Source organism: Drosophila hydei, unplaced genomic scaffold (assembly GCF_003285905.1).
Source record: "Drosophila hydei strain 15085-1641.00,03,60 unplaced genomic scaffold, DhydRS2 tig00008119-arrow-pilon, whole genome shotgun sequence".
Classification (NCBI taxonomy): Eukaryota; Metazoa; Arthropoda; class Insecta; order Diptera; family Drosophilidae; genus Drosophila; species Drosophila hydei.
In genome coordinates this window covers 7,307,288-7,319,999 of record NW_022045830.1, presented here as the reverse complement: position 1 = coordinate 7,319,999, position 12,712 = coordinate 7,307,288, and the positions used below count along the sequence as shown (strand labels likewise).

Sequence of the window (12,712 nt, the reverse complement as noted above, 5' to 3'; positions counted from 1 at the left end):
ATTTTTATCAGTATACGTAAAATTTCCGATATAACCATATAACTATAGATATATAACTTATGAAGCCCGCTCCACGAGCTTTCGACACTATACTCTGTACTTCTGTTTGTGGAATGAGATTTGATAAGATTGAACTCTCTGTACATCCTTAATATTTGTAATAATTATTATTGGTGTTAGTAATTCAGTTCTAATTCAACTGTACGTAATCATATTGTATTCGAAATGTATTATACGTATAACGGATTGTATCATTAAAAGTTGTAATAAAGAAAGAAGGCGAACACTTGTTGCGTTTTTATTACTTAATTTAAGAATTTTCTAGATCATGATGGATATATTTGCATCTTTTATGATTGCATACTACTATGGCATTCATATATGGGACATGTATATTTTTAAACCACATATGCACATATACAAGCGATCAAACAGATTCACGTTGAGCTCCATGTGTAAAATAAACTCCATATCTCCCATTCTCTGTCTCTATCAGTCTTACATATTATTATAAAAGAGAAACCACAAATCACCAATTACAACTTATGCACTTACGCCATCATTAAAATAACGGGATCAAAATCATTGTAACCAATGGCGTGAGCGCCTTGCACATGTCTCTCTCTCTCTCTCTCATATCTCTCGCTCATGAATACTTGCTTACTTAATTGTGCCTGCTGTACACATTGTCTGCAGTCCACACTCCATCATTAGGATAACGGAATCAAATTCATTGCAACCTTACCGTGTGCACCTCTCTCGCTCTTACTTACTTACTCAATAGACCGAGAGTCTCTGCAATCCACACTTTAACAGTAAACAAATCAGCCAATAACGTGTCAATAATGGACGATAAAATTAACATCAACGGTGAGATCCACAGAAACTATTTTGTACTTCTTAAGCAGAATACTTACACTTAACATTATCTGAATTACTAAACAGTAATAATATAAACCATATTATACATTTAAACGCTTGAAAAGCATTTATTTTATATCGATTATTATCAAAGAACTTTTTGATGTCGGTATATATTAATTTATAACATGAATCGAATAACGTATTTATGTACCGTAATTCTATTCGTTAATTTTCGCATTTTTCTTAATTTTCTTTATAAAACTTGAAACTTGCATTGTTTGTTTTTAAAAAACACTTACGATGATTTATTTCGTTTATTATGATTCATGTTAATCGAGATTTTTTTTCTGTACTGGAGAACCAGTTTTACGGTTAATGTGAACGCCAGTTGGACTGTTTGTATAACTGTATCAAAAGAGTTTTTCTTGAAAATCGATAATACAAAAAGTTTTCAAAATTGTATCTTTGTATTTTTACTATTTTAGTGCCGAAATATATATTTATATATATATATATATATATATATATATATATATATATATATATATATATATATATATATATATATTTATATATATATATAAATATATATATATATATATATATATATATATATATATATATATATGTTTAACTTCTATGCCCCACCAGTTGGGCATCTGATATGTAACAAACTACTATGATGAACAATGAATTGTTTTTTGATTGCATTCTCAATTTGAATACTGCTTTTGCATTTGCTTTGTATAATACTTATGTATGTGGCTCCAGCCACCTGAAAATTATTGTTTCTATGTATTATCAGCACCATTGAACTAAAACTGTACCAAAAATACAAAAAAAAGTAAAGTCATAACAAAATTATTTCTATTATCATGTTGCATAATAAATAATGTAGCTCAGAATTAAAATCAGGTAATGAAGCTTTGTTTGTATCGTAAATTGCACGTATTTGTTTCTGTTTTCCGAATATCGTATATGTTTGTTTGAATCCAAGTCTCAGTATGTAACACATCGAATTATATATATAATTACAAAGAAACGATAATTGTAATTCTTTTTTTTAAATGTTCTTGAATATTAGCATACTTTAACTTAAGTTTACACTTATCCACATATATTTGAAAATACGTTGATATATCTTTTGTCGTGTTCCTAACAATCATTGTGAAACATTTGTTTCTATGCTATCCTTCAAATTTCTACTCTCCCGATTTTATATCGTTGATATATGTGCCTTAAAATTACATCTAAATTTGTCCAAGACATGCAAATATGTACATTAATTTTGTGGGTTTAACAATATTAAATTAGTATGCTTATCGCTTTCACTGAACTCTTAGGTCAGGGTGCTTTAGAAGTCGGCTAAGTCTGCGTGTATATGTTTATCGTAGAGTATATCGTATATGCACTTAACTATTATATTCAATAAAAAGAAACTTTCATTTGAAAACTTCAGGTGTTTCTTGTACTGTTCAGAGAAATTACATATGCAAAAACGTATGTGTGTGTAAATGTGTATGCGTCTGTGGGTGTGTATTTATACCTCTTTATGCTATAACATCTTTGTATGTATTAGTGCAAATAGAGTTAAGCGATTCAATTGGCACTACAACAATAATAGAAACAAAAGAAAAACAAACTAAAAATAAAGAGATAAGCTTACACAAAATATTAAAAGTATTTATTTAAAATACAACATTAATGCAAAAATAAAACATTACGTTTACAAAATTAAAATTAAACGTTTTTTATCTTTAGACTTAACTGGTAAATATATCTACTAGACTTAAATGAAAAGTACATACAGCAGCCGGAGTGGCTTGGCAAATAATTCAACAGCTTACAGACTTACAGGAAAATGAAAAACTTCTGGGCAATAATTAAACAAACTAAAAACGAAAAACAATTAAATTTACGTATGTGTTTATAGGTATCAGTCGATGAAGTTTATGTGAGATAAGCTACAAACATAATCATGCAATGTGAGTGTAGAGAATTTCGCATCTTTAAACTTAGCCCAGGCTATAGATACATTTTCAAAATTCCACTTAATCTCTCCAGTGCAGCCCACATATTTCAGCGCTTTGTTCTGTTCTTAGCTTAAACTAAGCTAATGTCTAAAGGGTGCCGGGCGGGCGAAGGGACTTGTGGGTGTATCTATATATAAATGGCAGCTGCCGAATTGCAGATGATCGCTTCTTTTCTGTGTGTATGTCCGTGTACATATTGCCTATGCACAATACTACAGTAAAACTAAAATGTCGAATATATATAAAAATTAAAATGAACGACCGAACGTTCGGGGCTATCGAATCACAGCTTCGCCATGGCGCTGGCTGTGATTTAGTACCGCTTCTATAAACAATTTGTGGTCTCTTTTGCATCCTCAATGTTGGTGTGGTTCTTGATGAGCAGCTGTGTGGTTGGATACTTGTTGAGCTGCGCAAACCGCTCCATTACACATGAGGAGCTGAGACGTGCCTCGGCATCGTGATCCCAGCACTCTTCCATCGTGTCGCAGAATATACTGAGACCCTGCAGATAAAAATAAACGTATGCATTAAGTAAAACGACTAATTGCAATTGGAAATGTGAATAATATCTTACCAAATGGGAACGCCAGCTGTTAAGCAAATGTGGACGCAATTTCTTCATGACGACGCTTTCCTGCACTTCATCGAGTGTGGGCCGCTGTCCAAGCTCCGCTTCAAATGGCAGCTGATATTCGCCCACGGGACCCACAACATCACAACGTGAGACCATTTCCCACAATACCAATCCACAAGCATAGACATCGATGCGCAAAAAGGCATCACGATTGAAATTGATTGCACCTTCGAGAACCTCAGGAGCCATATAGCGGCGAGTGCCCACCTGGCCGTGTGTATCGCCGCACGGTTTGCCAGGCTGAAAGATCATAGCTAGCCCAAAGTCAGCTATGCAGGCTGTCAGATCACCTTTAAGCAGAACATTCTTTGATTTAAAGTCGCGATGTGCTATCGATGGCTTCAAGCCATCCGTTTTGCTGCCCAATATCTCCTCGTGCAAATGCGCCAGCCCGTTGGCCATCGATTCGGCAATGCGACACAATTCCACCCAAGTGATCGTATGGGACTTCAGATAGTCGCACAGAGAGCCATTGTGTTGATACGTGGATATAAGCCAATACTCGGGCTTGTCCAGGTGTTTCTCCACGCCCAAAAACTCTAAAATGTTCGGATGACGCATGCGTGGCAGCTTATAAATCTCATTCTCAGTGGTCCACGAATCTTTCTCTTGCATACGAAAGATTTTTACGGCCACATCCTGGCCGTGCAGCTTTGCCTGCCACACATCGCCAAACCGACCGCTGGCCTTCTGCTCCAGCAATTGTATGGGACGGTTGTTCAGCAACGGCGACGAGTTTGTGATTTCCGCCTCGTGCTACAAGGAAAATGATATATAAATAGACGTTGAAACGAAAGCAACTGCAACTTACCTTGGGTATCTCATTGAAGTGCACCCGTTTAAGGCGTCGATAAGAGAAGAAACTAACCACGGGCAACACCATCAGGAAGGCAAACAACGATGACCATAAAATATAGAAATTCATATTTTTGTTGTCCTGTGTCTTCTCTTTGGGCACTGCAAACAAATAATGAGAAATATTATTGTACTCGCATTTGCATATGTGTAAACGTAAATTGTAGATGTTTTTGTCAAGCCCTTTAAATGCTTGCTTGCCACAGGTGAACAACATCTCAAGTGGCACCTGTAGTTGGCACAGAGGGCTGACTGTCAGGCCCACAAGCGAAACGATAAAAAAGGAAAAAACGAAAGTTCGCCCCCAATTTGGCATCTCTTTATGCACTCATGTATATATATATAATTTGTATGCTGAGATAAAAGCGAGCTAAGCATAAAAAGAGAAAAACAGAAACAAAACAACAAAGTGCAAGGCATGGCACAAAAGATACATACCAAAGAAAATGCAAAGCCACCCCCAATACACAAAAAAAAAGAAATAAATAAAAAAAACAAAAACAAAAATGGGGGAAAAACAGCAACAAGAACGGAGCATAGAGTACGGCGAAGCATAGGGAAATTGCAACACACGCGCTAGCTTATGAGGATGCTGAGAGGCAGCAGCACCTCGTGCAGAGAGTTCGTTAACATGAACCAAAGTTGCTAGGGTCGCCTCATTTGGGGGTTGAGAACACATAGCGTAAATATGTATGTGTGGAATGCTAAAAATTGGGGTAAACATCGAAGACACATACGAAATATATAAAATTAATTATAGAATCATTCGCACCTTGTGTTGTTGCCTCCGTGGTGGGCGGGATCCAATTGTATTCGTTGTTGCACATCGAGCCCTTGCAGCAGCAGAAATGTATGTTGCCCTGCCGAGGCTTGCTGCTGGTATTGCAGGCGGTCTGGTTGCACTCGTGCATGTACGTGAAGCAGCCCTTCATTTTGATTTTCTTGGCGCCTGCAGCAGAAAACAAGAATATAAACAAAAAATTAAACAAATATATCTTCGAATAATATGGCAAGCTGTACACACCGGTCACATCGTCGGCGCTCCACAAAACATAGCAGCTGGGAAATTTGTCAGCCTCCACCTGGCAGCGCTCGATGGTGATGGCGCAATCGTTGTGCGTGGTGCAATCCTTCTCGTCATAGTGTTCGCAGTTAATGTTGTGGCCCTCGGGCAGGACGGCACCACTAGCCGGCGGCAACAGCATATGGCAGGCTGTCCAAAAAAAATACAATAAAAGAAAGGTATATAATGAGAAGTGATGTATTAAAATGGCAGGCATTCTAGAATAGTAAATAAGTTGGCTTAAATAGACTCCAGCGGCTGCCTTTGTAAACATATCACGTATCTACGAGCTAAGGACCAACGACCCCAATTCGAATCTCAATCCCAACGGGCTAGAGCTTTGCTGTTGCTGTAGGGAGTCAGTCCTCAATGAGCGTTGCCATTGAAAGCCAAGCGCCCAACTTTCCATAGTCCACAGCGAGTGCAACGCAACCCCAATTCGTGCAGAGGGCCATACAAAATTAGCTCCACTGGCCACCCGAGCCTTTGAGTGGTCCCTATAACCCCAATGCAAATGCAAATGCAAATGCAACTGCTGCTCCGTGTCTGTCTCTGTGTTGGGGCTGTGTGCACAATTCGCGCGCAAATCCACGTGTGAGTGCAGATTTACCATAGCGCACAGTGGTGTGTAGTTCATATTAAAAAATTAATAAACTGGACAAATTCACTACCGTTTATGTGCCTTGACTGGTTCTAATTAGAAATATATTATTTTATAATATATACAAAAATCCACTTTCATAAGTTCCTTAGCTATTACGTTTTTTAAATCAATATTAAAATCTGCGTAAATATAGATTTTAAAAATTTAGTTTTTGAAAAATCTGCTATTCGACAGGAAACTTTCAATTTGAGCATATTCATTAACATATATAAATTAGCATCAATTAAACATACTTAGCCCCACTGTAAACGAGTAATCGGATCTCTCTAAGTGTGTGTGTGTGCATATATGCTTGTATGTATGGGAGCATGCTTTATAGTAAAGTAGATACATAAGCATGCACATTATGCAGATTGAAAAGGGATGAGTTTAAAGTGGCGCTTGTTGAAAATAAAGAAACAACAGCTACAGCAATAACAATAACAGCAACGGGAGAGAGAACGCACTGAAGCGAGAGAGTAAAACAGATTTTCACCCACGCGAACTCACAAACAACAAGTTCCTAATGCAACGTCATCCATTCAAAGAAATCATTGCATATACACACTCACATACGTATGTATGTGTAGATTACAACTGTAGTTGAAAACAACAGCAAAGTGCACTAAGAACAACTACAAAGCACGCGCCAAGCAATTCAATCAGGCGTAACAGAGGGCAAGTGTACTAAGGAAATTGTAAATAATATCGACAGCAAACCATTACGTACAAACAAAATGAACAACACACAAGCACACACATATTATACATACATCCACACAATACAAATTTATAAACTATTTTCAATACATACCAAGAATTAGCTGCGCCACTAGATAAAGCACAAAATCGTACCTAGACATTGTTATTGCGTTATCGCTGTAACTTGTTTACAACACTAAATGTATACGTAACTAAATACACTAGCGATAGATAGTTGAAGAATTTTTGTTTTATTTTGGCACATACAAAATTTTCTGGGAAAATTGTGTTTTACATTTAAATCAGTCAATTGTTAGCGTTAAATGCTTGTTGGCTGACTATGTTCGTTGCACCTTTTAATCCAAGAAGTTAATATTTGATATTATGTATATGTATATATTATGTATACATATGAAGCGGTGTGCGTGTTTGTATGAAATTTATTTTCTGCTGCTGCAGTCGCAGCAAAGTTGCGGACCACACGTTTTTTCCATGTGCATTTTCACGATTTCGATTGGCATTCTCATTAACGCTGTCATCACATTTTTTCTTGTGCCACTTTAAATGCGCTTTTAAGCTGCATTTTATGCTTTTATCTAATTATTATTACGCGATTTATTCATTTGTACGCAGTTCCTACTCGCAACTACGATTGTCACAATTGGTACATGAGTACCAAAACTGCGAATATTTACCAACACGTACTTTTAAGCTGTAGCCCTGGTGAAACCGTATTAGTTATACTACAGTTTAATTGGTACAACTGAACTGTTTACCAGCACTCATGTTTAGTAACAAAGCATTACAATTGAGCGTCGATAAATATTCAAATTTGCTAGAGAAATTGATATTTTCAAATTAATACGGTCACACTGAGATATATTTAAAATACGTTAGAATACGATTTAATAAAAATTTATTTTCAGAAACATTTTGTAACAAAAAATAATAACAATTTAGCTATTTTAACAGCTTTCATTTCGCTTAACTTTATAATGTATGCACACATACAATAAAAACTTACGACATGCAATTTCTCAGAAATTCTGATGACTGCAACAGATGACGTGTTGAATGTCACGTTCTGATAGTTTATCTCGCCAATGTTCTGATTAGATATACGAATAATACAAATACATTTGTTTACAAATATTATATACAATAGTGAATAGTTTTCTTAGATTAGCATCACTTGGTTCCGTCGAGCTTGGTCAAACCATCGGCGTACTGGAACTCAGGGCTGTTTTCGTACTCGCACATGTCCAGGGCTATGACACAGCTCTCCTTCACGACTCGCTTGTCATCATCGGCATAACGGTTTAGTATCCCAATGCATTCCTCAGTAGCAATGGCGCCCAAAGCTTCGGCGCACTCATGACGAACCATTTCATTTTCATGGCGATCTTCGAGATTCTCCTGTAGATAGCGTATGCTGCATGGATCCTGTAGCTGGCCAAGCACAAAGGCTACCTCGTGCCGGAACAATGCTGACTTGTCCTTAAGTCCTTCAGCAATGGCCAAAACACTTGCTTCTGTACGCAAGTTTCGCAGACTGAACATGGCTCGATAGCGATCGAAGAGACTCTGTTTCGCATCCAAATAAATTGCCCTTAACTCTTGCACGCTTTTTGTTCCTGCTGCGGGCGGCGACGGATCCACTGATGCATACGGATTGTTGTCTTCCACTTGTTGTCCAGTCTGCAGCCAGCGCACACGATCCAGGGCAATGGCACAAGTCTCGGCCACTTCAATAACTGGATCGTCTTTGTATTTCTCAAGTATAGGAAGAACTTCGGGATGGCCAATGGCACCCAATGCTTCGGCAGCCTCATGACGTACCATGGGCTCTTGGCTGGTATCCTGTAGCACTTTTGTCAATATTTCAACTGCTTGATTGTCTTGCATCTGTCCCAAACAGTAGGCCAATTCATGTTTAAGCAATGCGGAATCATCATCAAATGCTTTACTAATTGCTTCAATGGCAGTGCCTCCACCGATGTTTTTTAATGTAAAAAGTGCACGAAAACGCTCCTTGAGTGGACGTTCTTTATTGTTAAGCACCCTACCAATGGCTTTGATCTGTTCCTGGGATACCATGTCTGCTTTCCGTGAATATATAAATATAAATAAGGATCTGTCTGCCTCGTGGAAGTTTAACAATTGTAAAAACGATAACAATAATTATCGAAGCTATTCGCCGACCACCACAGTATATATGATATACTTTTCAACACTGACGAAAAAGGCCGCCATAAAAGATTGGTGTGCAACACTTACTTTTTAGAAGAAGCAAATAGTCCAGTTGTTGGGTTACGTTTATCTTTGGCTTGTAAAGAAAACGTTTAAAAAGTGTAAAATTCTACGTATTTTCTGGGGAAAATTCGTTAAAACCGTAATTTTGTATGCACCGGTGCTAAAGTCGATTAGTGCATTTGTTGATTTTTGTGCAAAATAAGATTAATTTGCATTTAAAAATTTTGCGCGTTCACGGTACGTTCAGCGTGGCGTGTGTATGTATATATGTGTGCGTAATATACCTGCTAGTTGCTTTGTATCGCTGTCCCAGTGCGGAAGGAGAGCAAAAGAGAGAACTCGCTACATCAAAGCAAAGCGTTGCAACTGAACGAAAACATTGCAAAATACAATTAATTGTATTTTGTAAGCAAAATTAATACTAATACCGATATCAAAATGTCCGACGAGACCAGTATACAAAAACCGGAAGCAGAGACTGTTGTAGAGACCAAATCCAACAACGAAGAAGATGAAACAATTCTACCGGCAGCGGATGAGAAGAAGACACCCGTAAGTGTTTAGAAATACGTAGGAAAACACATGGATACATACTTACAAACTTGTGTATATGTGTGTTTAGAGCCAGTCACAATTAACACCGGGGGTCGTGCGATAAGAGCGCGCTTTACAGCTAAAACACTCGCATTGTGACGAACAGAATTATCTAGAAGAGCGGGGGTATTGTATGTATTTAGGTGATTGTATTGAACATATAAGCAGTATTTTTCCAAAATTATCGAAAAAATCAAAACACAAATACAAGCACATTTTTAAGTATGTGAAATTCGTACTATATTGTTTTTGCATTTTACGCTCTTTCGTGTTGATGTTAATTTCGTTGCCCTCGTGTGCGCGCGCTTTTCCCAACATCCCCCGTTTGTGAGTATGTGTATACACATATATCGCATCGAGGATTGTGTGTGTGTATTTATTTTTGTATGTCGCGTGGTACACTCGCTACAGGCAGTCGGTAGTCTCTTTTGTGCACGTTTTGCCGCCGCGCGCGTCTGTCTCGTTCTCGTTTGTTTTTATTTTTCTTGTTCTCTTTTCGACTTTTTGTTGTTTGCTGTACTTTGTCATACATGAATATATGTATACATGTACATGTGTATGTGAGTGTGAGTGCATTCATACGTTGCGCTTGAGAATGGGCATTTATTTACCGTTTAATAGGAATGCTGCGGGTTGAATAGGCGGTTTAATGATTTCTTGTATTTAAATCCAGACAAAAACTCTTATTGAGATGTGCATAAATAGTGCAACATTTTGATGTGTATGTAAACAATCATTGTAGAAACGCACGCCAAAGCGTCGCTCTTTCATTGAGCGAGCTCAGCGCGAGAGTGAGGAGTTGGTGCGAACAATGGGCGGCACCTTGGAGCTGGAAGGTGGACGTCGTACTCGATCCAGTACGCGTGGTACTCCTACAAGAAGCGCTGAAACCGTTACACCGCCTCCAAATAAAAAAGCGCGCACATCGCCAGCGATTACGAAGAGCGGCGGACGGGGCCGTGGTGCACGGAAACTGGATATAGGAGGCGATGACGAAGGCGATCAAGAGCTAACAAAACCTAAATCAGTAATAGCAGAGAAGGAAGAGGCGGAAGAAAAGGCTCAGGCAAGCAAAACTATTATAGCAAACGTAAGTTGATTAATTTTTTTTTATCGTTGATTACAATTTAATTGAATATTATATATTCAAGGTCTCTGCGAAGAAAGGAAAGAAGGAAGAAAAGGAACAGAAGCCTAAGGTGGTTGACGCGAAAGACAAGAAGAATACCAAGATCACAGAGAATCCTGAAATAAAGGTTACGGAATCAAAGGAGTCTGCGTCAAAAGCCCCAGAAAGTAAGGATCAGCCTGATTCTACTGCCCAAGAGCCTGCGCCGAAAGAAGAAAAGCAAAACAACATTGTCCACGATAAATCAAGCACTAAAGAACCCGAAGCAAAGGAAAAAACGCCTGAGCCAGTGACAAATCGTGAAGAACCAGCTAAAGTTGAAAGCCCACCAAAAAGTGATGCTTCTGCAACTGCTCCTGTTTCTGATTCACCAATGGAAGTGGATGAAGATGAGAAACAACAATCAAGCACGGATCAGACTACCGCTGATGCAACATCCTCCGACACTTCTACACCTGCTGATATCGCAGAATCAGTAGAGAAAAAGAAGGAAACAGAAGAATCCCAAGAAAGTGAGAGCAGTGGGGAGCAAAAAACCGAAACCACCGAAACTGATGAACCCGCCAAGCAGCGAACCCCGGAACCCATGGATGTAGACTCAAGTTCGAAAGCCAGCACCGAAACTGCCAGGCCCATATCACCCGTCAAAGAAGATGCGCCATTAGCAGCCACTGTCGAAACCAGTGACAAACCTAAGCCGGCTGAGGTAGAAACAAGCAATAACGAAGCCATTGAATTGGCCACCGAAGTCAAAGAGGATACACCAGTCGTTCCAGAGAAGGAGACAAAAGAAAGCGAAGTCGAAAGCACATCAGCAGAGAACAATACAACCAAAGCTGATGAAATACCTGCCAGCAATGATGTGAGCAAGCTGGCTGCGCCAGTTGCCCCAACCGAAGTCGCATTAACGGAGGCGCCAGCAGCACCCGCTAAGGAGACTAACTGCGAAAACAAATCCGAGCACAATGACAATGGTATGCAAATACTTCTGACTAAAATATATCGAACATCTTAATGAGATTTTAATTTGTTGCAGGTGAACCGAAGATCGTTAACAGTGCCACCGAAGATGGTGAGAACCATGTAACGCCGCAGGCCTGCAATTAAAGTAGCAGCATATTAATAAAAATAATGACGATGATGATGATGAAAACCAATAACTAAAGTTAAAAGCCGAATGTGTACAAGTGTTGCCTCGGCTTATATCGAAAAGCCAACAAATATGCAAATAACTACGAGTCTATCGTAAACTACTTCGCGCACCTAACGCCTAACATAGGCTAAATTTTGTTTCCATTGTCAAGTTTTTTCTTTTTATTCACAAACTACAAAATCGTAAGCGATTGCAATTCACTTAACATCTTCCAGTCTTTGGCTGTAATCGATGCCGGATTTTCAATGCTGTTTTGTGTGAGCAATATAGAGTAACAATTACACATTCACAGCAACCATAAACTAACACGTACCCCTAACCCGCCAATCTAAACACTCAAGCCAACACACCCGCATCCAAACTAAACACACACACACACATTGTTAAAAGCAATCAACTATAAATAATATGTATGTGTAAAGTTAATTAAATTGGAAACAAAACAAATACATTAAGAAATGTATGTAAAATAGATGTTTTTAAATTTTAAGACATAATCTATAATGCAAGTCTAATTTTAAAAACCCCATTTGGATAACACTCAAACCCGAAGAAAAGATTTTTAACAAATGATGCGTCATTCACCAAATTAAGTACTTTTAGAAATATATATATATATACATGTATCGTATAACTTTACCAATGCCATTCACACTTACCTGGCTATTAACAACAAATCTTTGCTTTTTTTAATTTCAATATAATTTTTCTTATTTTGAAATTGCTCACATTTAGTTGAAGCATTTAGTTCTTAAATTTTTTGTCATTATGTAATTTTACTTGATA

General features: G+C 38.1%; 3 protein-coding genes across 3 annotated transcripts; 1 reads left to right on the top strand and 2 right to left on the bottom strand.

Moving 5' to 3' along the window:
* Positions 1 to 2,670: 2,670 nt before the first annotated feature.
* On the bottom strand, positions 2,671 to 7,464 carry LOC111596865 (activin receptor type-2A). The gene is made up of 6 exons (XM_023311312.2): positions 6,910 to 7,464; positions 5,414 to 5,602; positions 5,162 to 5,338; positions 4,346 to 4,491; positions 3,475 to 4,290; positions 2,671 to 3,402 (listed from the first exon to the last, which is right to left on the bottom strand). The coding sequence occupies exons 1-6, from the start codon at positions 6,956 to 6,958 to the stop codon at positions 3,223 to 3,225; spliced, it is 1,557 nt and encodes a 518-aa protein (XP_023167080.1). The 5' UTR covers positions 6,959 to 7,464; the 3' UTR covers positions 2,671 to 3,222.
* A 337-nt stretch (positions 7,465 to 7,801) lies between these two features.
* LOC111596892 (deoxyhypusine hydroxylase) lies at positions 7,802 to 8,976 on the bottom strand. Its single transcript, XM_023311345.1, has one exon. The coding sequence runs from the start codon at positions 8,892 to 8,894 to the stop codon at positions 7,986 to 7,988; it is 909 nt and encodes a 302-aa protein (XP_023167113.1). The 5' UTR covers positions 8,895 to 8,976; the 3' UTR covers positions 7,802 to 7,985.
* Positions 8,977 to 9,087: 111 nt separating this feature from the next.
* LOC111596882 (enolase-phosphatase E1) lies at positions 9,088 to 12,355 on the top strand. Its single transcript, XM_023311334.2, has 4 exons — positions 9,088 to 9,602; positions 10,387 to 10,734; positions 10,796 to 11,747; positions 11,810 to 12,355. Exons 1-4 carry the CDS (start codon positions 9,489 to 9,491, stop codon positions 11,878 to 11,880), a joined length of 1,485 nt encoding a protein of 494 aa, XP_023167102.1. The 5' UTR covers positions 9,088 to 9,488; the 3' UTR covers positions 11,881 to 12,355.
* The last annotated feature ends 357 nt before the right edge of the window (positions 12,356 to 12,712 follow it).